This window comes from Monodelphis domestica, chromosome 3 (assembly GCF_027887165.1).
Source record: "Monodelphis domestica isolate mMonDom1 chromosome 3, mMonDom1.pri, whole genome shotgun sequence".
Lineage (NCBI taxonomy): Eukaryota > Metazoa > Chordata > Mammalia > Didelphimorphia > Didelphidae > Monodelphis > Monodelphis domestica.
The window spans coordinates 404,138,755-404,164,991 of NC_077229.1; the positions used below are offsets into that span (position 1 = coordinate 404,138,755).

General features: G+C 42.2%; 1 protein-coding gene across 1 annotated transcript in view; it reads right to left on the reverse strand.

The window, feature by feature from the left end:
* Positions 1–26,237, reverse strand: part of CELF4 (CUGBP Elav-like family member 4) — a 579,256-nt gene that overhangs the window by 411,688 nt on the left and 141,331 nt on the right. The window contains 1 exon segment of the mRNA XM_056824360.1: positions 22,593–22,675. Within this exon segment, the coding sequence (XP_056680338.1) occupies positions 22,593–22,675 (83 nt within the window).

Below are 26,237 nucleotides of genomic sequence, written 5' to 3' on the forward strand. Positions count from 1 at the left end.
AAACCAGAGTAAACTAAAGTGAAAAATCAAATGCTTTGATCTGTATTCCTACTCCTATAGCTCTTTCTTTGGAGGCGGACAGCATTTTGGACCTAAGTCCCTCAGAACTGTCCTGGATCATTGTATTGCTGAGACTAATGGCTGGTCATTTTTGTCCAAGAGGCCACATTTTGAAAAACCCTCTTCCTTCAACCCCTTCCTCAATTCCCTCAAAGGCCTTGTGGTCCTCCCAAGCATTTCTCAAAGCATAACCTGAGGGCTGATTTCTACCTTCTTCAGTGCCCACCTGAGCCCCAGGGCAGGGCTTATCTCTCTTCCCCCTTTTGGCTTAGCTTCTCACTGTTCTGATACCTCATCCTATCCCCAAATAATGTTTCAGCCAAGCCCAGAACCATCCTTTTCTCCAAGGAGGGGAGAATGGAGGAGGGGAAAGCTAGATCACACCAGCACACTTTCCCAGGGGATCAGGGACCTGGGAGAGATTAGCACCTGTCTCTCTCTGCTCTTTATCACTGTCAGCTACTTCAAAGCAGAGTGGAGATAGCAGCCTTCCTATGGCAGAGCTAAGCTCCTAAAGATAAGATGATGTCTGTGGGCCACTGAGCTAAGTTGTTCTCAGGAAAGGAAAAAAAAAAAAACCCATAACATCATAATAATAAGAGTAGAGTGTTTTTTTTTCTTTCTTCTTTTTTTTGGGGGGGGGTGGCTAGAAAAAATGAAGCAGCCACTCTTCAGATGTCAAGAAAAAAATGACAATTTGGTATTTTAACAGGAACAGTGAAATAGTGTGGCCTCTGGGCATTCTCAGGTCCACACCAAAGGAGATCTGTGAATGGAGAGACAGGCTCACTGACTTTTCATTCTAGCCTGGCTTCTGCCTAGTTCCCTAAAGCTGGGGCATCTCCGGTCAGCACTGACCTTTAGCATTGATGATTCGAGGTCACCTACTGGGAGTGAATGAAGGGCATCGAGAAGGTTCAAAATTCCTCTCCCCAACACCTCTTTGGTCCTCATATACACATGTGTAGATACTTCCATTTCAAAAGGAGATTCTGATACTATTAGGTCTGTTCTATAACAAAATATCATCAATAGTAATAAAGAGGAAGAGAAAGAAGATCATTTAGGCTAGATCATGGCTCCAGGCTAAGGACTTTCAACTGTTTTCCTATGGGGCAGGGAGCCCTGGAATACACACTCATATGTGTGCATTCTGCTTGGTTTTCACTGCCCTGCACTGAGTACTCCCTGGTGCAGCTGTCTCCTTTCCAAATTCCTTTTGTGTATTATTTTCCTCCATTAGATCGTAAGTTCCTTGAAGGAAGGGATTGTCTTTTTTTAAAAAAAAAATTTCCCTGCCTTTTAGAACTGAATACACACACACATACCCATACTCACTCACTCATACAGAAGCACATAAACCTACAGAGACATATACACAGGTATATATGATCCTGTCCTCATTTTTCCATCTCTCCACCTCCATATTTGGAAGCAGGGTAATTTGGTTTGAAAAACGTTTTTGATTTTTAAATTAAAACAAACAAACAAACAAACACCTTACCTTCTGTCTTAGAATCAATACTGTGTGTTGGTTCCAAGGCTATAGAGTGGAAAGGGCTAGGCAATAGGGGTTAAGTGACTTGCCCAGGGTCACACAGCTCAGAAGTGTCTGAGGTCACATTTGAACCCAGGACCTTCTATCTCTTGTCCCTGGATCTCAATTCACTGAGCCTTCCAGCTGTACCACCTCCCCTCACATCCTCCCCTTAGCAATCTGTTTTTAAAAGGTAGATGGAGTAGACAGCCACCTACCTTTGCTTCAATGTTAAGGAAAATGTGAAAGTCCCGTGCTCCCCTTGATGCCCAGCCATGATGTGTTTTCCATCTATTTACTTGGGTTCCTGAAAATCCACTATTTGACAATAATGTTGTGCTCTAAATAGTACAGGTCTGTGCATCAGGAGTCCTAGGTTTGAATTTAGGTTTTACCCATTATAGCTGTGTGGTAGGGGCAAACCACTGAACTTTCTGGAGCTTTCCTTCCTCCCCTGTAAATGGGGATAGCTATATTTGTACAAGCTCCCTCACAGGGAAGGCTATATAAACCCAGATGCTCTGCAACTGTGAGCTCTTCTTATTGTCCTCTCCAGGCTTCTGTTTGAACATGCAGATATCTATCCCCTTAGTGGAGGTGAGTTTATTGTTTCCTTTTCTTCCTGACAGAACTGGGTAGCTTGAGGACATGGGGCATCTGGGGGGCCAAAGTGGTACTTAGAGCTAGGAGTGAAGGGAGGACAAAGGAAGGGATTATTTCTGTCAAACCCAGCTTGGGCATCTCTTTCTCTCCTCTTCCTCTTTTCATTCATTCTTTCATCTTCTGTCCATTTCCCCTCCTCGTGGTATGGGTAAGGAACTCCCCTACACAACTGGAGACCTTGTAGGGGCCAGCCACTCTCTCCTGAGGGTTCCTCTGCTGGAAACGCCAACCAGGTGTTTCCTGTGCTGGGGGGGACCACAGAGGAAGTGACTGGAGAGAAGCCAATGGTTGATGGAGCTGGGGCATCTCCTGGGATGTCCCAAAGGGAGAAGGAAGAAGACCAAGGAGAAGAAGCCTATGGAGCTGGGGAGATGCAAAGGCCTAGGAGGCCGGGACTTCAGAACCTGTTCTCTTTCGATTTCTCCCCAAGTCACCCTGCTGCCTGATTCCCGCTGATGCCACAGAGTTGCAGCCGACGCTGTGATTAGCATTTTAATGCATTTCAGAGGACCTTGTCCAAATTGCTCTGGAAATCAGAAATCAGGAGTTTATCTTCAGGTGTCCCTACAGAGCTCACAGTTCTCTTTCAATTCTAATAGGGTCCAGGAAAGGGAGAAAATGTTTGTGCACCCTTGTGTGGGCATGCATGTGTACCTGTCTATGAGTATTTTGTGTGTAAGCAAGCATACATGTGTATAATGCACACATACACACGTGTATATCCATGCCAGGTATCTATCTATAGGTCTACAAGGGCATGTGAGCATTTCATGTGCCAGTGAGTCATGTGTATAAATCACACATGTACATACATTCATGCCACTCATCTATCTATATGTCTAAAGGGGCATGTGAATATTTTGTGTGTAAGCAAGCATTCACATGTATAATGCACACATACAGATACATGTATACACACTCCATGTCACTTATCTATCTATTCATCTACAGGGGTATGTGAATATTTTGTACGAAAGTGAGCACATGTGTATAATGCACACACATGCATACATGTATACATACATGTGTGTATATGCACTCCATGCCACGTATCTATCTATATATCTACAGGGGCATGGGAGTGTTTTGTGCATAAGCACACATATAATGCACACGTACACATATGTACGTGTACACACATACAGACATTCATACCACTTTAGTTATATGGACATGCATTTCATGTGCACAAGGGCACACACATGTATAATGTGCATACATGCATACACACATGCCACTCATCTACCTATATGTCTACAGGGACAGAGCAGTGTTTCGTGTGCAAATGGGCACACATATGTAAAACATATACAGGTACATGCACATGTGCATAGGCATGTATACCCACGTGCATGTATCCATGCCACTTATCTATCTATATGTCTATAGGGCATTTGCATGGTTGTGCAGATAGAAAAGTAGAAAGATCTCTCTAGTTAAAGGCCAGCTGTTTCTGCTCTATTTAACAGTGGCATGCAGACCTATGGGCATATTCAGCAACTCAGAATCCTGGGGCAGCCTAGCTTCCATGTCTTAGGATGGCTGGCGTCCGTACCCACGAGGCTGCTTTCCTTGCCTTCTCTCATTATATGCTGCGTCTCCCTTTTCTGAAGCCCTACAATTGGATCCTGACCCAGAGAACAGTACTAACCCTTCATCATGCATCATATCGTCCTTTAATGCTTCCCTGTTTCCTACCTCTTTCACTTGACTGAGCTCCCCAAAGGGAAACGTTACCTTTTCCTTTTCTGATCTTCCCACACTGCTCAGAATCAAGCCAAATACAAGCTAGCAGGTGCTCAATGTATAACTGTTAATTCATACACCTAGGACTACTCCTACTCTCACCCAGCTTAGCCCTTTTGGCATCAGGCGGGGAATAGGTTCCAACCAATTTATATAGAATTTCCCCAAAATCATAGGGCAGTTTAAAAAAATTAATAGCTTAAAACTGAACTAAGACTTTTGGAGTGAGTAAAAGAGATCTATTAGTAGGAAGTTTAATCAGTAATCTTAAAAATCATAGAAACTTGGTGTGAGAAGAGATCATATGCCTAAAATGATCTTGAAAGACAGATGATCATTCAACCTCTGCTTAAATGTCTCTGATAACATTAAGCTCACTATTCTTACAGGAAAACTCCTTTCCTTTTTAAACTGCTTTTTTAATAGTTTAAACAGGCTTTTCTTGGGGAGTGTGTGTGTGTGTGTGTGTGTGTGTGTGTGTGTGTGTGTGTGTGTGTGTGAATTGTCAAAGATACTAGAGTGGTTTGCCATTTCCTTCTCCAATTCATTTAACAGATGAGGAACTGAGGCAAACAGGGTGAAGTGACTTGCCCAGGGTCACTAAGTGTCTGAAGCTAGACTTGAACTAAAAAAGGCTCCTCTTGATTTTAGTTCCAGCAGCAGTCTATTCACTGTGCCATGAACTGAGAGAGAGGGAGAGCAGGTGGAGAAGAGATAGACAGACAGAGACACAGAGGGACAGAGAGAGACAGAGAAAGAGAGACAGACACACACACACACACACACACACACACAGAGAGAGAGAGAGAGAGAGAGAGAGAGAGAGAGAGAGAGAGAGAGAGAGAGAGAGATACAGAGAGGCAGACAGAGACAGAGAAACCAACAGAGAGAGGGGGGGAGGGAGCACATTGGCAAAGATATTAGAATGCTTTGCCATTCCTTCTCCAACTCATTTTACAGATGAGGAACTGAGGCAAAGAGGGTGAAGTGACTTGCCCAGAGGTCACACAGTAAGTATCTGAGGCTAGATTTGAACTAAAAAAGACTCCTCTTGACTATAGTCCCAGCAGTCTGTTCACTGTGTCATCTAGCTCTGTGTGTGTGTGTGTGTGTGAGAGAGAGAGAGAGAGAGAGAGAGATGCAGAGAGAGAGAGAGAGAGAGAGAGAGAGAGAGAGAGAGAGAGAGAGAGAGAGAGAGATGCAGAGAGAGAGAGAGATGCAGAGAGAGAGAGAGATGCAGAGAGAGAGAGAGAGAGAGAGAGAGAGAGAGAGAGAGAGAGAGAGAGAGAGAGAGAGAGAGAGAGAGAAGTTTTGCTGAAATAAATATGATCGCTTGTGTAAGGTAACTAGGAAGGAATTGAAATCCATATCCAAGGCTGGTCCTCTCCCTAACTGTTTTGTCCTTCCTTTACCCCAGTTCCATTCACTCTTCCCAGGATTCCGTGCTGGCACAACTGCTGTTTCTTTGATGCTTGGGTTCTCCTCATGCCTTGGAGCTCGTGTCTGACCTGGTCTAGCTCAGGATCCTGAGTCAGAAGTATGAAGTTTAGGCAGATAAAGGAGGGGGTGAGCCTGGGATAACTAAGGAGGTTATATATATATATATATATATATATTTATATATATAACTAAGCCTTCCTGCTTGAGGTTTTCTCTTGGACTGTGGTCCTGGGAGTCAGCATGATGTGGTGGAAGGAACACTAGATTAGGGCTAGGAGACAGGCTTATACCCCAGTTTGCCATCAACTACCTGAAGATGAGGTGATCTCTGTGGTCCTTTCCACCTCTAGAGATCTATGCCATCTCTCTGGACTCAGTAGTAGAAGCAATGCCTCTTTTATAGAACAATCCTCTGAATTTTGGAAGAAGTTCTTAGAGCTAGAGTTCTCAACCTAGGCATCTATGAATTGGTTTTCTAAAAAATATGCTGATAACTACATCACAATATAATTGGTTTATTTTGTAATCCTTTATATTTTGTGCATTTTAAAAACATCCTTTGAAATGGGCTTCATAGGCTTTCCAGATTGCCAAAGGGTTCCATGGCACAGAAAAGGTTAAGAATTCTAGATCTGGAAGAACTCTTTCATTTTCCAGATAAGGAGGTCCACTGTGGGGAATTGACTTCCCCAAGGTCATAGCAGAAGTAATTAGCAAAACTGATATTCAAGCTCAAATCGTCTGACTCTAAATCTTGGACTCATTACTGTAATATGGAGTCTTACCATGTCTTCTACTCCACCTCCCCCAAACTTCCTATTTTTAGTTTCTTTTATCATTTCTCATAGAATTGTGTCTGGACCTCTTGCCTTTAGAGTCATCTTTCTCTTGGTGTGCTCTAATTTGTTAATGTTCCCTTAAAAAAAAGAAAACAAAAAAAAATCCCTCAGAACATAATACTCCTATGCCAAAATAATTTTCCTAAAGGACAAATCTGACCGTAACACTCCTCTGCTCTAGAAACTTCAGGGACTGTTGCCTCTAGGATAAAATACAAACTTGTCAGCTTGGCATTTCAAGTCCATCACAGCCTGTCTCCATTCTGCCTATCCAGACTTATTTCACATTTCCCTCTTTTGTTTTTGGGTACTCTGCATTCTAGCCAAGCTGGCCTACTCACTTTCCCCCAAATTTGGTTCCTGTGCATTTGGACAGGCTGTCCCCACTCCCTGGGCTGAACTCCCTTCACCTCTGCTTCTTAGATCTCTAGTTTCATTAGGGTTAACTCATATGTCTTAATGCAGCAGGTCTTAGCCTATTTTGGTCTCAGAACTCCTTTAAATTCTTAAAATTAGTGAAGATTTCCCCCTTCCCAAGAACTTTTATTTATGTGGATTATATCAATATTTGTCATATTAAAAATTAAAATGTCTTAGTATTATTGTGAAAACAGTTTTGAACTTGTGACTCCCTGAAAGGGTTTTAGTAACCCTCAGAGGGTCTCAGGACTATACTTGGAGAGTTTGTGGTAGTGGTTAAGCTGCTGGACTTGCTTGATTCTAATATTGCTTCTCACACTCAGTATGTGGCCAAGTCATGTCACCCCATCTGAGCCTCAGTTTTCTCATCTGTAGAATGGGTGTTATAATCATACCTGTAGTGTCACTCTTCTAGGGTTGTTGTGATGCTCTGAGAGAATATGTACATAGCACTTTACCAGTTATAAAGCCCATTATAAATGTCATTTCTTATCAAAGCTCTCTCTCATCAAAGATCTATTCCATGATGTTTCCTGCTTTTCATTATTTTCATTGTATCCCCAGCACTTAGTGCCACACCTTGTACCTACTAGGGGGTTTAATCATTGCTTTGTTGAATAGAGATGAATGGGGTCTGATTGGAGAGAAGCACAAGAAGATGATTAATTATCTCCCTCTCTTGAGACTAAGAATAATGCAGCCTAAAGTGGCTTTTGATTTTTTTTAGCTATCATGTCATGCTCTTGGCTCACTCTGGGGCTGGAGTCCAGATCATTTTCAAGGAATGGGTTCCCAATTCAGGTTTCCCCATCTTGTAGTGATGGTGCTTGAGAAGCGACACGGGAATCAAATTCTCCTCCCTGTCGTCTCAAAGTTTTTCCTCTCATTTCAATTCTATAAGATAGCTAACTATGTAGAATTTGGGAAGTGGGGGTGTGTGCAGAAAGATAGTTTCTTATGAATTTGTTTAATATAAATAAATCCTCTATTTATCTTTGGCTGTTAATAAATTCATGCATTATTAGAAAATCCCTTATACCAGAAGACCTGCTGAGATAGATCAGCTCATTTTAAGAGATTTCCTGTTGGCAGAATTCAAAGCAGACACCTGCAGCCGGCCCTGTGCAAAAGGATTTAAATAAACACACACAGATAATTAGATCAGTTAACCTCGCAAATTAAAACAAGCACATCGTATTATCTCCAGTTTATCCTAAAAGAAAATATTAAGTTCCCCCAGATAAATAGTTTAATAAAGAGAGAGGAAGATGGTACACATTGGCTTACCCCAGCCCATGTGGGCAGGAGGTAGCAGGAGTCGCCATCAGAGAGCCCCTTGTGGAAAGCCAGCTCTGGCTTGCCTTAATCAATCCATCAAGTTATTATTGAGCGAATATCATGTTCCTGGCACCGAGGTGGGTGCTGTAGAAAATTGAGAAGTCCAAGATCCAGTCCATACTCCTGAGGACACTTAGGGCATCCTGAGAGGGGCAGCGTGGGAGAACAGGAAAGAATGCCGTATTAGAAGATCGAAGACAGGCTCTTCCAATAACTGATGGTCAAGTACTTAACTTCACTAAATGGTAGACTCCTCATTGGAGAAATGGGCATAATACTACAAACCTATTGTTTCTCTCTTTGGACAACCAGGTGGCTTAGTGGATAGAATGCTGAGCCTGGAGCCAGGAAGACCTGAACTCAAATCCAGCCTCAGATGCTTACTGGCTATGTGACTCTAGGCAAGTCACTTAAGCCTGTTTGCCTCAGTTTCTTCATCTGTCAATGAGCTGGAGAAGGAAATGGCCAAACATTCTTATCCCAAGACCTGACTGAAATGACTCAGCAGCAAAAATAAAATTTTCCCCACAGCTAAAGAAATGTAGAAAAAGACAGGGGCTGAAAGATTTCTTTTTATTTCATTATGTTCAAAAAAGAGACTTTTTGTGGCATGGACTCTTTGAGCAGTCTGTTAGAACTATGAATCCCCTCATAGACTCATGTGTGTTGCCTCTATTCATAGAAAGGCTAACTTTCAGTTAGAAGTTAGTGGAAATAAAGATGTCATTTTTGCCCCCATCCAACTTCCTCGACCCTTGGAAATCTATGCCTGTGGACCCCAGGTTAACAATTCCTGTTCTATGCAAAAGCAACAGAAAAAGGCCTAGGAGGTGCAGATCACTTTATTCATCTCCATTTCTCCCTCATCTCTGCAGGGTCACAGCTAAACCAACCTTGTCTGGTGAAAAACTGTCTTATTTTTGGAAAGGAGATTTTGTCGAACTGTCTGTCCCTTACAGCAAGGTTTCAGTGACAATAGTCGGAGGCTCTAGGCAGAATCTAAGAAGTGATTTAACCCAATCCTCACTGTAATGATTCACAGGGTTTTAAAAGTCTCCAGCACACTTTCTTCATAACTTGGGAGGTAGCTATTATCATCATCTACCCCATCTTACAAAGGAGTAGAGAAATGAAGTGGTTTGGGTCAGAAAGGGGATTCTAAGCCAGGTCCACTCTTTATTCCATTCCACAATGCAGATTCTCTTCTGGGCTTTGGGGGGCAGTGTATGAATGTGAATCAAGCCAAGTGTGCTTAGAGTTCCTTGGATTTCCCTGATGAGCTCCTTGATGCATTGATGACTCACTGATCTGGGTGGAGTAGGCTAATGGAGCAGAGTCATAGCTCCTGGTTCTTCCCTGGAGTAAGAGGGGGTTGAGTTTTCTGCAGGGGCAATTGGGGAAGAAAATAGGAATCGTCCCTTAAGAGAGAGACTGTGGGCTGCCTGGATTCCATCAGAAAGGAGGTGCCTATCCCCTTGAGAGAGTAAGGGACACAAATGCCATCAAGTCTGTGCCAATCAGTTTAGAGAGTTCAATTCATTTCAAACAAGCATTTATTTAGTGCCTCAGTTTCCTCATTTGTAAAGTGAAGATGAACTAAATATCTTCTAAAGTGTTTTCTAATTTAAAATCCATGTATCTTGTTCTTATATTGGGTGACTGATTGTATCTACCCATACACACATGCATATTTGTCTCTGTCTCTTTCAGTCTCTCTCTCTCTCTCTCTCTCTCTCTCTGTATATATATATATATATATATATATATATATTTATTGAAAGGAGTTGAATGTGGTCTGCTCAGGGAGAAGAATAAGAGTAAGAATAATGCAGTATGAAGTGGCTTTTGTTTTTTTTAGATATCACATCACACTCTTGGCTCAGATTGGAATTGGGGGTCTACTGAAAACTTTAGCTCTTACAGATCTACATGGATTCATACATATACACACATATAGAACTATATGTATATGTGTATGTATACATACATATATCTATAAGCACATATCTCTATATACATATAAAGACATATATGTGGGTGATATCAATATAAATGTAAAATATATTTAAGATCAAAATCTCTCTAGCTATCTCTCTTCTCTATATCTCTATCATCTATCTATTTGTCTATCTTTTTACCTACCTCTATCAGTCTATCTCTTTAGGACAGTTTGGCAAGGAAGGAGGAAGTCATTGAAATGAGCCTTGTAGGATGAAGCCAATTTAGATTTTGATGGGCAGAGAAACTAATGTCTACCAGAGCATCCCAGCCTAAGCTCCATGAGGTCTAGAATCTTGCCATGCCTTGTTTTAACTTTGTTTCCCATTCAGGACCCACCAGCCAAGAGCCCGGTACCCAGCAGGCACTTCATCTGCCTCCGTTAAATGTGTAGAATTTCCCCTTCTTTCTGTTCCCAAACTGGCTCCCATATTCCAAAGCAGAGGTGTTAATAAGCCCCCAACTGCCCTCTGCTTCCCATTCAGTGTGGATGCCAGGGATCCTATAATGGTAATTCTTGTCTCCCTCTCTACCATCACTGCTCTCTAAGCCTCAGGAGAGTTATTGCCAGGACTGTGGCCAGTTGCAAGCTTGCAAACTCTTCAGAGCCTGGTAATCATATTAGAATCCCATCAAACTCAAGTTGTGCATCTAGGGCAGGGACCTCTGTCTTCTTGAAAACAGCCCTGTTTTTTCAAGCTGGCTGAGACTCATTCCACTTGGCTTAATTTTAACCAAAATTGCTTCTTTTTTCCCTTTGCCTCTTTCTTTTAAACTCTGTCTCTGTCCCTCTCTCTTTCTCTCTCTCTCTGTGTGTGTCTCTCTCTAGGTCTCTATCTCTGTTTCTCTTTCTCATACACACATACTAGAGAAGCTAACAACAACCACTACCACTACCAATAGTCCTCTTATGGACAATCCTGGGGCATTTCATTTCTTTTTAGAATCACAGAACATTAAAGTGGCAAGGAATCTTAAAGGTCACTTGGTCTAACACTGTCAAATTCATAGCTTTCTGTAACTCAACCCAAGACAGATTAAAGTATTGTTGAGAAAATTTTAATGAAATAAACAAAAATGCAATAGAACATAGGTAATATTAATGTATGAGCAGCTAACAGGGGATATAGTTGGGTGAGGAGTCAAGAAGACCTGAGTTCAAATCTAGCCTCATATACTTATTAGCTATGTGACCCCAGGCAAGTCACTTAATCCTGTTTGCCTCAGTTTCCTCATCTGTAAAATGAGCTGTTGAAAAGAAAATGGCAAACTACTTTAGTATCTTTGCCAAGAAAACCCCAAATGGAGTCAAGAAGAATTAGATGTAACTGAAAAATAACTTAAGAACTCTTCTTTTAAGGCTTTCTGCTGTTTGATACTTGTCTTGCTCTGTCCATAATACATATTCCTGGTTGAGCCCAAATGCTCTCCATGGTCAGGGATCATCTTACAATATATATATGTATATAAATATATATATATATATATATATATAAATTGTTTCCTAAACATGACATTCTTATTTCTACCTCTGAAGCTTTGCTTTTGATGTCCCCAATCTAGAATGTCCTACCTCTTCTTTCCTGCCTGTCCATATTTAATCTGGGGAAAAGCCAATCCTGCTTCCTCCATGAAGCCTTTCTATATTGTTTTGAAGCACATTTTTTTTAACTTATGTTATATTTATAGTCAGTCTCTTTATATTTTCTTATAATTTTCTTTAATTACCTCAAAAATATTTCTGGGAATCACAGAATATTAGAATTGGAAGGAATATCATGACGTAATTTAATCCAAACTCCTCATTTTACTGATGAAAAAAACTGAGGCCCAGAGAGAGAAAATATTTGCCCAAGGTCACAAGGCTAATTAGTAAACTTAGTTTGGTCTTTCCTTATAGAATTATTCTTTGGCCTTAAGGACAAAAATCCCTGCCAGCACAGGAATAGGCACAAAGTAGATGTTTTTGTTGTTCAGTTGGATCTATTTTGTGCCCTCATTTCTACTTTTCTTGGCAAAGATACTGGAATGGTTTGCCATTTTCTTCTCTAGCTGATGCTGCAGATGAGGAAACTGAGAGGCACACAAGGTTAAGAGACTTGCCCAGGGTCACACAGCAAATAGGTGTCTGAGTCCATATTTGAACTTGGGAAGATGAGTCTTCCTGACTCTAGGTCTAACACTTTGTCCACTGCTCTATCTAGCTGCCCCCAGTAGGGTGTTTAATATATATATACACTCGGCAAGAAGGAAAGTTTTATACCCTTTTTTACCATGAGGGGGAATTATAACTATAGATGTATCAAGGGGTACTTCTCCCAAGACAATGAATGGATCTGTTAGCCTTGGGCCTTGAAAGAAGTCTACTTTGATCAAAAGAGAAAGAGAAAGCGATGCACTCGTGCACCCAGTTTTCTTCTTGAAACACCATCGCTTAGGAATAAAGCAAAACAAAGAAAAAATATAGTTTTTACCATCACCAGTTGTTTGCAATACCAGTGTTCCAGATCCCTTATGTTCATTTAGCATTTTACAGTCTACAAAAGCTTTTGCTGACACAGAAAGACAAGAGATGGAAATCACCTTCGAGATCATTTATTCAAGCCCTAGCATAAACAGTGAAACTCAGGGCACTGAGACCTTCCCAGAATTCTTGTGAGGTAGTCAGGTTAAGACAGAATGGAGCAGGGCTAGTATTTGTATTTGGTGGATCTGGGATCTCATATGTCCACTGGTGCGGATCTCTGTTCCTCTGCCATGATCACCCACCCTTTGATTCTTATTCATGTCTTTTCATAAATGCTCGAAAGAGGAACATATCCAGGTGACGGGTGGGTGCCTCACTCAGGCTATCCATCTGCTCTCATTCTCACTGCACAACTGCCTGATTTCTTTCCCAGTCACACTTATCCTTGATGATGCCTTTTATGCTACTTTTCATGTAGTGTTATCATGGCAATTATCCTAAAAGGATGTTAAGAGTAAGAGAGAGCCAAGGATACTTTTAGGGGCACAGAGAAAATGGGGACTGAGCTGAGTTTCCCTTTACACTCTACTATTCCATGGATAGGAAAGTTGGGAATTATCAGAAAGCAAAGGGCAGTAGGAAATACCATAGTACACAAAGCATTGATCGTAGGGTTCAGGAAGACTCATCTTCCTGAACTCAAATCTGGCCTCAAGACACTTACTAGCTTTGTGAGCTTGGGCAAGTCCCATAACCCCATTTGCCTCAGTTTCTTCAGCTGTCAAATGAAGTGGAGAAGGAAATGGCAAACCACTTTAGCGTCTTTGCTGGAAAGAAAAGAAAACCCCAAATAGGGTCATGAAGAGTCAAGACAAATCCAAAAAAACAACTAAACAATAACAGAAGCCATTGTACGCAATTATTGAAGCACATACTGAACACAGTGACATCCCATTTTACTGAAGGAAAAACCTGAGGCTTCAGGAAGGAAATAGAAAGGATTAAAGCTATAGACAAACACACTGGTTGTATGGGGGTCAAGTATGTGATCACTGTGAATTCTGACCACCAATGATTTTAGCCTTCTAAAATCTGCCCCCAATCTCCCTTTCTAACTTCCTTTTTCCAGCTGTTCTCCAACCCCACTTTTTCATTGTCCTCTGCCCATGTCACAATCATTTGAGGCCTGTGAACTTTTGCTCAGAAGATTCCCCATCCTTCCACCCCATCCCCTAACTCTGCCCTTCAGAATCTTTTCTGACCTTTAGAGCTCCACTTAATTGCCACCTTCTTCAGGAGGCTTTCTCTGACCACATCCACCTCCACTATTATCCCCCTTCTTTAACGTCCTCCATAACTCAGAGTGTGAACCACACCCTCTCACCCTGGAACACACACTATGCTGTATTTTCTGTTTTCTGTGGGCTGATAAAACTTGTCTTTGCCACTAGACTGGGAGCTCCCTGATGGAAGGGCTTTCAGCCCCTTTCCTAGGGTATCACAGGGCATTTTGTGAAGACTTGCTGGCGGAGGGCTCTGGGAACAAAAGAACACTTGCACCAGTACCCTAACAGAATGAATGAATATATAGTTTCTTCTTCTCTCATATGAGGAAGGATTGGACTAGCAGTGTTTTAAATTATATGTAATTAGGGAAAGACCTAATGATAAAGTATATTTATTTCCCTCCATCAGGGACTAACAATATGGTCTTACCCAGCTGCTCGACCCTTTCCTCCAGCTACCAACTCTTAGCTCCAGCATAGCTAGTAAATGGATTTTCTTTTTCTTTTCTTTTCTTTTTTTAATTTTTACCTTCTGTCTTAGAAGCAATACTAGGTATTAGTTCCAAGGCAGAAGAGTGGTAAAGTCTAAGTGATGGGGATTAAGTGACTTTCCCAGAGTCACACAGCTAGGAAGTATCTTAGACCAGATTTGAACCTAGACCTCCTGTTTCCAGGTTGGAGCCACCTAGCTGCTCCTCCGGTGAATAGATAGATGTTCAAGAGATGGGGAACGGAAAGGTGTGGTAGGGGCACCTATGTGGTGCAGTGGATAGAATGCTGGGCCTAGAATTAGGAAGTTCTGAGTTTAAATATAGCCTTATATATTTACTAGTTGTGTGACCCTGGGCAATTCATTAGCCTCAGTTTTCCTCAGTTTCTTCTTCTGAAAAAATGAAGATAATAATAACACCTACTTTTTAGGGTCATTGTGAGGATAAGATGAGATAGTGATCATAAAGCGCTTTGAAAACCATAAAGCAGGGGCAGCTAGGTAGCACTGTGGGCAGAGCATCAGGCCTGGAATAAGGAGGATCTGGGTTTACATCTGGCCTCAGATACATCCTGGCTTGTGCGACTGAGCAACTCACTTAACCTCAATCCCCTAGCCCTTGCCACACTAAAACAGAAGATAAGGGTTAAGAAAACCCCCACAAAGCACTATATAATTGATAATTGTTTCTATTATTTTGTTGTTTCTGTTTTCTGTTCAGAATGTTGTTTCTATTATTTCCTAAAAGAAAAAAAATGAAGGAATAAGGAAGATATTGCTCATGTTTCAAGAGCTCAGGGTGATGGGGAACATACTATTTCAGGAGTCAGAAAGCTTGGGTTCAAATGCCAGCTCTGCCACTTATTAGACACATGACCCTGGGCAAACCATTAACCCTCTCTTGGCCTCAGTTTCCTCATCTGTAAAATAAGAGAATTGGACAAGATGGTTTCTTTCCCCTTTCTGATTCTAAATTCATGAGTAGAACACAATATTAGCTTTAAGACATAACTGAGCAGGTTCTCTGTCCTCAAAAGGAAAGAGCAGCAGGGTCAGGAAACCAGAGACTTAGGGGACAGGGGCACTGTTGGCAGCATCCATAGTATCACTTCCTCATTGCCTGGCACTCAGTGCCCCAGAGTTTGGAGGTGAGAAGTAGATAACAGGGCTATGAGGGTGGGAAGAAAAGGCTAGACAATGCATAACAGCAAAGCCATCCATATAGATGCATAGAGCAGATGAGAGGAAATTCACTGTTTCTCTTTAAAATGAAATACTTTGATTGCTCCAATCACAAGTAGTTGTAAAACTCCCCTGAAGAATTAACAGCCTCAGTACATGCTAACTACATCCATCATAAATTCGTCTTTAGTTTCTGTTATCATATCACTGTCTCCAGGGACCCCCGTCTTGTCATCATTTGCCCTTTATAATTTATTCATCTTGTACTTGCCTGGATCCTTTCTACTTATCATTCATCTTTACAGTTGTACATAAAATTAGATTGATCCTCCAATGGCAGGACTGTCAGAGAGAGAGAGAAGTTGTCATTGAATAACACATAAAGCCCAAGAAGAGCTTGGAGTGTCCTTTGGGTGTCAAGGTAAAGGCAAGAGAGGGGAGGCTAAAAAGAGGGAGAAAAAAGAAGAGGGAGAAGGAAGGGAAAGGGAAGAAAGGTAGAAATCAGAGGGCGAGACAAAGGAAAAGAGGAAAGAAAAGCAACGGGGAGAAAGAAGAGGAGAGAGAATGGAGGTGAGAAGAGTAAAAAAGGAGGAGAGTGAAGAGAAAGAGAAAAGCAGGGAGGAGAGAAGAGACAGAAGAAAGGCTAGAAGGAGAGAAGGGAAAAAGGGAAGAAGGGAAGGAGGGAGAGAGGAAGAAAAAGTGTTTTCTTAAAAATACGACTGTGTGTTTTGACCATGTTCACTCCTTCGGTGCACCCTGTCTTTCCCCTCCCCTCCCCCCAAGCTCAGAGAAGGCCACATCACATTTCCATGGAAATGACCCCTTTAAAGTCACAAAGGACCTGATTCAGAGGGGATGAGTGGCAGGGATGGTCCATGTCAGTCGCTGCTGACATGAGGGGGTTGAGGAAGACAGAGAGGGAGTGTTAGTTTGCTTTGTATTCCAGAGGTTGCCAGAGTGAGGACACAAAAGCCAATCTTTAACTAGTGAATCGGAACTTTAATGTTTACCAAGCAGATAGAAGCTCCCTCTCCCCCGGAGCCCAGTGAGCTGACGGGCTGTACTAGCAGGCTGTGGGAGGCCTTTGCTAAGTGGAACTCCACTCCTCTTCTCCCCTCCCCCAGAGACATCCAAAACCTTTGATCTCCTGGGCAGCAGGAGAGGAAGACTGAGGAAGGCTGCCTTTTTCTAGCTGCAGAGCAATTGGCTGCCCAGAGCTTTGGCTGCAAATTCCGTCCCATTGCCAGGCTCACAATGGGGGCTCAGGCTGCAAGCATCTGCTCTTTCCTCACATCTGGTCTGCTCCTTTGGGGTCCTCGGTTTTTAATTTGGAAACAGACATGTTCTCCTGGGAGGATGACTTCTTTCAAAATCCAAAAGGCAGGAGAAGCATGTAGAGGGGCTATTTTAATTAATAGATTTCTTCTCAGCTGACCTAACTTGAAATTCAAGGTCTATCCCCAAATGACCTTTTCAACTTGATGTCCCCCAATTGATTCTTCTAACCTTCAAAGTTTCATTCAAGAGGCAGCTGAGGTGGCTCAGTGGATAGAGGGATCCCAGGTTCAAATGTGACTTCAGACACGTTCAAGCTGTGTGACTGTGGGCAAGTCACTTAATTCCAGTTGCCTAGACTTTTACTGCCTTTCTGCCTTGGAGCCAATACTTGGTATTGATTCTAAGATGGAAAAAAGCTTCACTCATTCTAGCCTGGTATACCAATAGATGTAGAGCTGGAAAGGATCATGGTGGCAGAGTGGAGAAATTTCTGAGTTTGCAATTTAGGAGGCCTGTATTTGAAATTTTATCCCTTCCAGGTCAAATTTCTCCAATTGGTCACTACATGGTAAGTTCTTGAGTTTACCAAGCACCTGGGTATTCTTTTACCCATATACTTCTAGCTATCAATATCTTTCCCCAGTATGGAATAACAAACTACAAATATGGATGCCCTTCATGGTGTTGTCCTTGACCTCTCTTTTCTCTCAACTTTTCTTCCTTGTCTATTTCATCTACTTCCATGACCTCAATTGCTATCACTATATAACTTCCAAATTGATATAAAGAACCATCAACTCTCCCCTAAGTTCCTACCTTGCTTTTTCAATTGCCCACTAGATAAGTTCACCAACCATCTCAAACCTACTTCCCAAACGGCTCTATCTCCAAGTTGTCTGATTTTTTGTGTGTCTTATGTCCATCTTCTGAATTATGTAAACTCATACCTCTGATTTTATTTTTTACTCCTCCCTATCTTTAATTTGCCACATCAGATCCACTACTGAGCCTCTGTAGTATCTTGCATCAATGCCCTTATTTTCCTCCCTACTTCAATCTCCCTACTACTTTTCTTCTCATTGAAAGTATTATAAGAGCCCCCTAATTGATCTTCTTCCTTTTGGTCTCTATCTCTTCTCTTATCCAACTTCTGAACACTAATGTCTAAGCAGGATCATAGTACTCCTTCTACTATCACTTCTACACAATAACTTTCAGGGACTTCCTATTGCTTATCAAATAAACTATGTAAACTTCTGATCCTGGAATTCAGGGACATCTATGATTTGACTCCACTTACATGTCTAGCCACATCTTATTATTTCCCATAATGTATTCTTTATTCTAAACAAACTGGTTACTCTTTTTACTCCATTCTTGTCCTGACACTTGCTATCTCTTTACCTTTGGTCACTCATCCGTTTTGTCTGAAATAGACTCTTCTATTCCATGGCCATAGTCTTCTGTTGATGATATTTCCTGTCTTCAAGAAAGAATCCCTTAAAGGAAGTTCATCTCTAAGTCTTTGCCCATATTCCCTGTGTAGAATGTCATTCCCTATTTTTCTCTATCTCTTGAAATCTCTTCAGACCCAATGAAAGTTTCACATTGCCTTTCCAGACTAATGTAATGAGGAGCCAACATCTTTTCTCTTTCCTGTGGCAACAATTATTGTCCATGATAATAATAATAATATTAACAATAAATTTCTCAATTGAGGTAGGTATTGCAGGTATAATATCTTAATTTTATGTCTCAGAAATCTGAGGTTCAGAAAGGCTAAAGGATCTCCCAGTTGTCACATAGTATATATGAATGGTGAGCTTTGGACCCAGGTTTTCCTGATTCCATCCTCTATCATCTTTGCCTACTGTCTTTATGCCACGCATTTGGCATTTAGAACATATCGCCTTGTTTTTAGTAATCTTTTCACACTTATGCCTTCCAAACTAGATTTTATGTTCTAGAGGACAGGACCTAAAACTGTCTTCTTCATAACTCTGAGAGCACTTTGCACATAATAAGCATTTTGAAAAGATTTGTTGATTTCTTGACTGATGGAAAACTTGCCCCAGACTGAACAACGAACTACACATGTGAGATAGCACATACTTTGGAAACAGAAGAGAATGACAGAGTGGGGAGGAGAAGCAAGAGAGAAGGCAAAGTAGAGTAACCCTACATGATGTTGGCAGAAGGTTGTGTTCAGAGGAAAGGTTCTGATGAAGCTTCATGGTTTGGTAATCCCATTCTTCCCAAATCATTTCTGGCTCTGAAATCATAATACATTTGTGACCCTGGCACGGGAATGGCTCTCTCAGCTGGCATGCAGCTTTTGGTAAGGGTTGTTCCCACTGATGTGCCTGTAATATCTGCACCTGCCCCTCTTTTCAAGAACAGCCCTGTACATGTCTTCTCTCAGTATTTTCAGTCTCCCAGAGAGAAATACCATCTTCCTTTCACTGCATCTAACTGAGAGTGGGTGGGACACAGTGCCACATGTTTTATTTCTTTGGTGGCGTGAGTGTGTGTGGTAGAAATGCAACAGATTTTGTTCCTATTAGAGGCGAGATGCCAATTCAGTAACTTGCTGAGAAACAGAATCTGCTGTTAGTACTATCCTTTCCCTCTTCTCATTTCCTCCCCCCCTTTCTTCCCCTCCCTCCCCTCAGTAGGGAGGTGTAAGGCTGATTTTAATGGATTGATTTTAATGGATTTTGAAGTCTGGAAAAAAGCCTAAATCGCTGAGGTTACCAGTTTTCCAGGTTCTTATTTTCATATTTATTCCCCCGAGTCTTATGAAAAAAGGGTCTGACTGGGGCATTCAGGAGTGGTTGCCCCAAATGAGTGGTCTATCCCACCACCCCCAACCATGCTGGCCAACATGACCCTGGACTCAGCTGGTAGAAACACCGATTATCTGCAATCAGGTTCTCTATCTGGCATAACCTAGCATCATCCCTTAACTTGAGCCTCATAGGAGGGGGAATAGACAAACAATAATAACAGTTCCACTGACTGTAATCAGAATGACTACTTTAAAGTATTATTTTTATTTGTTAGGGTTTTTTTTTTTTTTTTTGCTTGTACCTGGGTGAGTCTGTGGGGGCAGCATTCTTTAGGAATTGCAAACTGCAATCACCACATTTCCCCAATCTCTTCCTCATTCTGCTACCCTGACTAACATCTGGTATCTATGATTCCACCCCCAACCCCCATCTCCCAGCAGACACTCCTTTTTCCTTCTCTTTTCCCCAAACTTGCCCAACTTGTCTTTGTGAGGTTGGAAAATGCCAGTGGATTTCCCAGTATGAAGGATTAGCACAGATTATGGTGAACAGTGTTAATTATCGGTGGAAAAAGAGGATAGTGCGTTGCTCCAGTGTGTTCTTGATTTCCCCAGGGCCTTTCTGCCTGGTAATAAGCCTTCTTTAATCTGGCAGGCCCCTTGGTGAAATCAGCACCACGGACAGTGATATTGATTGCTTCTGAGAAACCATCACAGCTGCTCACCCAAATTACCTTTGATATGTGACCTTTAATGTAATTACTGCAACATCAAAGTATTTCTATAAATTATTAAAGAACTAATACACTCCATCATTCAGCTATTCTATTCTATGTAAAATAAACAACCACAAGTTAATGGTGGATCCTGAACAATCAACACTTCGGGCTGAGTCCCGCCCCACCCCCTCTCCTCGCCACTGGACTCCTCACTGCAATCTCCCTCCTCCGCTCCTCTCTCCGCGGTCCTGAATTTCCCCCCTTCGCATCTCCTCCTCGCTCTCCTCTCTTATCTCCCGTATGATTCCTTGGTTTTAGCAATCTCGAACCTCTCCAGCAATCTCCCGCAGGCTGATGAAGGGCCTCCCATAACAATGTGATATTTTCTATTCCGTTCTGGTTGCTGTAAAATATCTATCACAATTTCCCCCAAAACAAAGTACCATAAACACTTTATTAATCAACACATACCTTCTCAGAAGTCTTTTGATTATCTCACAATATGGCTTTACGTTTCACATATAACATGGGATGAGGTGGAACATATTTCTGTCACCTCCCAGAGCATATCCAGAAAGTAATTACTGTAAAATATGTGCAAGGAGCCACTCCACTAAAACACACAGCCATACAGGGCCACCATGCCTGAGCCCAGGCTTCGCACAGAATCTGCGTGGCGCATCATTTCCATACATTTGCATCCATGTGCATATTATTAAAATGACTCAGCCCGTGCTTGGCAATAACAAATAGGCAGGCTGTGGTAATGTGAGGGCAGACACTGTATAATTCAGAAAGGAAAAAAGGACCCCCCAAAGCCAAACCAACTGATCTTTGATGCAAAGGTCTTCCTCTTCCGCTGAATCCTCCTCCTGACCCCTCCCACCCTTGTTAATAGTGCTTTTGCCTCCTCCCTTTCCCTGTCCTCAGGGGCAAGAGAATGTAAGCTTATGTATTTATCTGTATACATGAGTTTATATTCACTTGAGCCTCTTTGTACTTAAGCAATTCGGAGAAGCCACACACACATCCTCATATATGTAGCACATATGTGCCTCTGGTAGGTCTGTATTGGACACATGCATATGTCACATAGAAATTAGATGTATGCGAATGTACATACACATCTATCCATCGATCCTTAGATACAGAGAGAACCATATATATCCCTGTCACTGAGCACTCGGAGAGAAAACTTAGACCCTTGACCTGAAGAATGCTTCTTATTTTATGATGATGAACTCGCCTAGATAATAGCAGTGGCTGATATCACACCCAGTTAGGGGGGCCATAAATAATTCCCTCCTCCCACTCAGAGAAGCCATAAAACAGGATCAGGGCATGCTAGTTTATCAAAGACAAGGGCTGGCTCCTTAAATAAACCTAGGTGATCTCACACCCTTTCCAAAGGAGCTCGGAGCATGGATGGTGTCTGCCCTGGGATCAAGGAAACCTCTTCTTGGCTGGCCTTTGAAGAGGCCCATTTCATTAAAAAGCCACTAGGCTTTAGGCTCTCTTATGTTAAGAGTTTCCTTCCCCCATTAGACTTCTAGCTCCATCAGCAGATGGATGATTCCTTCCTCTTTCTTGTCTCTCTTCTCTCTGAGGACAGAGCAGAGAAGGGGCAGAAGGAGGACGCATAAGCACGATTCTGTCTAGGTCATGAGAAAACAGTGGCTATGCCATGGCTCCATGAGGTCTACTCATCACTGAAGACTGATTAGAACAGAATTGTCACCAGGCAGGAGCAGGGGAAGCCCCAACTCTACCATATCCAGTTAGGGTGACAACTTAACTTTCCTGACAGCTATCTTCAGCCCAGAGGACTTCAGAAATCTGGAAGGTGGGGGGACATACACAGTTGCAAACAGAGGCATCTGTCCTTCCATGGCTACCACCCACCACCTCACAAACTAAGTCTTCCTGAATAACAAAACACCTATTCTTAGTTCTGAGTGAAACTCCATTGGTTCATCGTATTTTCATCTGTTCTCACTCCTTAATTCTGCCCTGTTCCACAAGCCTTCCTGTTTGCACTGATGGCCTATGTGTTACAACAGGCTTTCAGGCTGATCTATCATGTGGAATGGGCTTATATCTCGGGGAGAAGTTGATAGCATGTCCCCATTACCGCCACCATCCTTTGCTCACAGAAGGAAAAATGTCACATTCTCAGCTCTGGTCTTGCCTTCAGTCTGCCTTCCCTTGACAGTCATGAGAGAAGGCCAACAGTACATTGAGTCCCCAGGTATCTGTGTATAACCACCATCCCCTTTCCCTCCCCCAGCTTCCAAGGGAAATAGGAGAAAACCCAAGTTGGTGATGCAGAGGCTAGACTCACCCCGGGCAACGTCTTTTGTTCATGCAATGCACTCTGGGCCTTCAGGGCTGACTCCCGCTCGCAGTATGTGAGGAAGGCACAGCCTGGTGAAAGAAGGGGGAAGAAAGGGTCAATGATGGCAGTTGGCTCATAGAAGATTAGACACCTAGCCTATGTGAGGGCTGAATCTTTCTACTACAAAGCCCAAGCCAGTGGCCTGAATGCTATTCTCCATCTCTTTTGTGGATCTCTCCCCTCTCTCTTTCTCTCCTCTCTCTGTCCCCTACTCCTTTTCTCCATCTCATCACTTCAGTGTCTCTCCTGTCCCTCTATCTCTCCTCTCAGTTTCTTTCTTTCATTGTCTTTTCATATATCCCCTCAAGTCTCCCTATCTCTCTCTATCTCATCGCCACTCGCCGCTGTCTTTTTCTTCTCGAGCCGCTCTCCTTTTCTCCTTCCCCCCTTTTCCTGATTCTTTGCTCAGATCCTCATCCCTCTCCTCATCTATTTCTCATCTCATCTCTTTCCTCACTATCTTCTACCTCTCTGTGTCCTTTATCACCCTCCTCATTCTCTTTAAATCTCTTCTCCAACTTTACTCCCTTTGCATCTCTCCTCTTCTCCCATCTACCTGTCTCTCTTCTTTTTTTTAGAGTCTGTCTCTGTCTTTCTCCTTCCTGAATGTGTAAAAGCTATATAATCTATATTCCTAAAGGGCTTAGGTAGTCACCCTCTAACCACAACTTGTATACTCTTATTTGTACATATATACACACAGATGTACTGACAGATACACTCATGATCACCTACATGTACAAAGGCAAGATTTCACATGCAAACATCCACACTAGATTTACTGAGCCCAGTTCCAGAGTCCAGAGATCTCTCATCACCAGGTTCATTCTCTGACCATGAGGTGGGAGTGGCAGCGCCCTCACGTGGTGACACAGAATGACAACTTCTCCATGGATGTCCATCTCTTGACTTTCCATGTGGAAGTGAAGAGAGAACCTGGAAATAAGGCTCTGCCTGATGGTTAGATATTTTGTCTCTTCTTCCAATCCCCACTTCTATTCCCTTTTACCCACCTCCCTTCTTGTTTTTCCTCCTGCCCAAAGATCCAGTTTCCAAGCTGCTTTTAATCAGAAAGCAAAACAATCTGATAAATGCATTTATACTCAAGTGTTATCGACATAATTGTTACCCTTCCCTGGCAAGTTTGCCTTTTAACTAGGGACAAAGCCTTAATCCAAAATAATGACTCCCTGACTCTCTAATTGTGTAATTTTAGTCATTGTGACACACCAAAGAGGGATAAGTTGGTGTGACTTCCTAGAACCCTGTACTTTACACACACACACAAATACACACACACACATGCCCTAGAACTGCACGTATGTTTCACTTATTTGCTATATGGACCAGGCCCTGACTATGGTTGTTCTGAGAAAAGTTGAATTTAGCTAAACAATAATGCATTCATTTAGAGGTCTGCTGGTGAACAAAAATTTTCAATATTAGGAGCAAGATAAGAGCCCTCAAGACATACCTCAGGGAGCTACACTGTCTATTCCTACTAGACTGCTTCCTCTCTTTCCCCTGAATAAATATATCATAGTCATTTGTGTCTCTTAGCTTTTACTTATGTTTCCCCCTCACCTGAAGCCTTTTCTCTCATTCTATCTAAATCTTACCTTCCCTTTGAGGTGCAGATCAAGTCCTACCTCCTCTAGAAAGTCCTAACAACCTGGTGTTAAAAGAATATCAGCTTTGGAGACAGAGGATCTGAATTAAAATCCCTACCCTTCTTACCTGCTTACTCCCTGTATTATTTTGTGGAAATTATTTAATCTCTATGGACTTTAGTTTCTTTATCTGTAAAATGAGGGATTTGGATTAGACTATCTCCAAGGTATTTTCCAGCTTTAAATCTATGTTTCTATGATCCTTTGTTTTGAGTTCCCCTTTTCTGAACTCATCTGAACTATCTACTTGTTTAATGTGTGTGAATCTTGTCTCTCCAGAAAAACCATGTACTCCTTAAGGAGAAGGACCATTTTTGTTCAGTTCTCCCAATAGCACCCAGGACAGGGGTAAGCTCATGGAAGATGGTCAGCAAAGACTGGTTGAATTTAATTAAATGTAAATCTTTTCTCATCATCAGATCTCATTGTTATCTTTCCTAAGGAGTGGGGAAGAGGTGAGAGAATGAGAGAGAGAGAAACGGAGAGACAGAGAGATAGAAAGACAGAGACATAGAGATGGACAGAGATAGAAATGGGAGAAAGAAAGAAAGAAAGAAAGAAAGAAAGAAAGAAAGAAAGAAAGAAAGAAAGAAAGAAAGAAAGAAAGAAAGAAAGAAAAAAGGAAAGGAAGGAAGGAAGGAAGGAAGGAAGGAAAGAAGGAAGGAAGGGAGAAAGAAAAAAGGAAGAAAGAAAAAGAAAGGGGTTGGAAGAAATGGAAGGGGGAGAGAGATGAGAAAGAGGGACAAGAGAGGAAAGAGAAGAGGAAGATAGTAGGGAGAGACAAAGAGATGGAGCATTGGAGGAGACAGAAAAAAGTAGAGGGGGAAAGTGAAAGAGAAGAGGAGAATCACAAGAAGAAAAATAGGGAAGAGGGGAAAGAAATAGAGATGGAGGAAAAGATTTTTTAAAAACAGATGAGGAAAAAAGACAGCTATTAAGAGAGAGGAGAGAGGATAAAGGTTTGGTGGAGGGCATGGAAGACAGATATTTTCCATTTGCTCCATGGAGGTATGCTGCCTCCGGAGCCCCCCTTCCCTTCTTCTACCTTTCATTTAGCCCCATCCTCCTGAAATGAGCCAGGCCAGCTGGGAGCAGAATCTCTCTTGCTCCCATTCCCTTCCACGGATCCCTGATGATCATGCCTGGCAGCATTCACCCTCCCCCATCCACTCTATAGACGGTTATTGATGGAGACACCCGGGGAGGAAAATGAATAGCGGTCAGAGGCCTCTCTGACGTCTTCCCTCGTGCTGTCGCCCTCCTCTCCCTGGGGTGTCTTTCCACCCTTCCCCTCAATTGTGTCATCTGGCTGTCGGTTCCACGGACATCTGAGGCTCCAGCTTCAAGTACCTCTGTACAAAGCATGCTGGCAGAGCCCAATAACAATCTGACGATGTTCTCAGGAACAGCATTAGAGAAGTTGTTTTTCTTTGCTGTACCCTTGCCTACCACAAGACTTAGCACAAAGAAGGTATTTAATGGTTCAAAGGAATTGAATTACTAGGGAGACCCTTTAGCCAAAGAAGAGGAAGAAGAGGAAGAAGAAAGCATCATTTTGATATTCTGTGTTTCTTAGATTTGGTTGGAGTTGCAAAGGTCATTCTGCATGATCCTAACTTGAATTCTCTTCTACTATCCCCCTTATAAATCCACGTGTTCTCCCTTACTTAGCAAAGGATCAAAATCTTCCTCCACTTGGAAATTTTCTTTCATAGTACCATTGGACCAAATGATTTAAAAATGGAATTCTTCCTTAGAGATTATCTAGTCCAACCCCCTACATTTTATAGGAAATGTCAGTCCAGAGGGATTAGTGAATTGTCCTAGGTCCCACAAGTATTAAATAACACAATGGGGATTTGAACCCTGATCCTCTAACTTGGGAGTAAGAGTTCTTTATAATACAAGAACCCATTGCAAT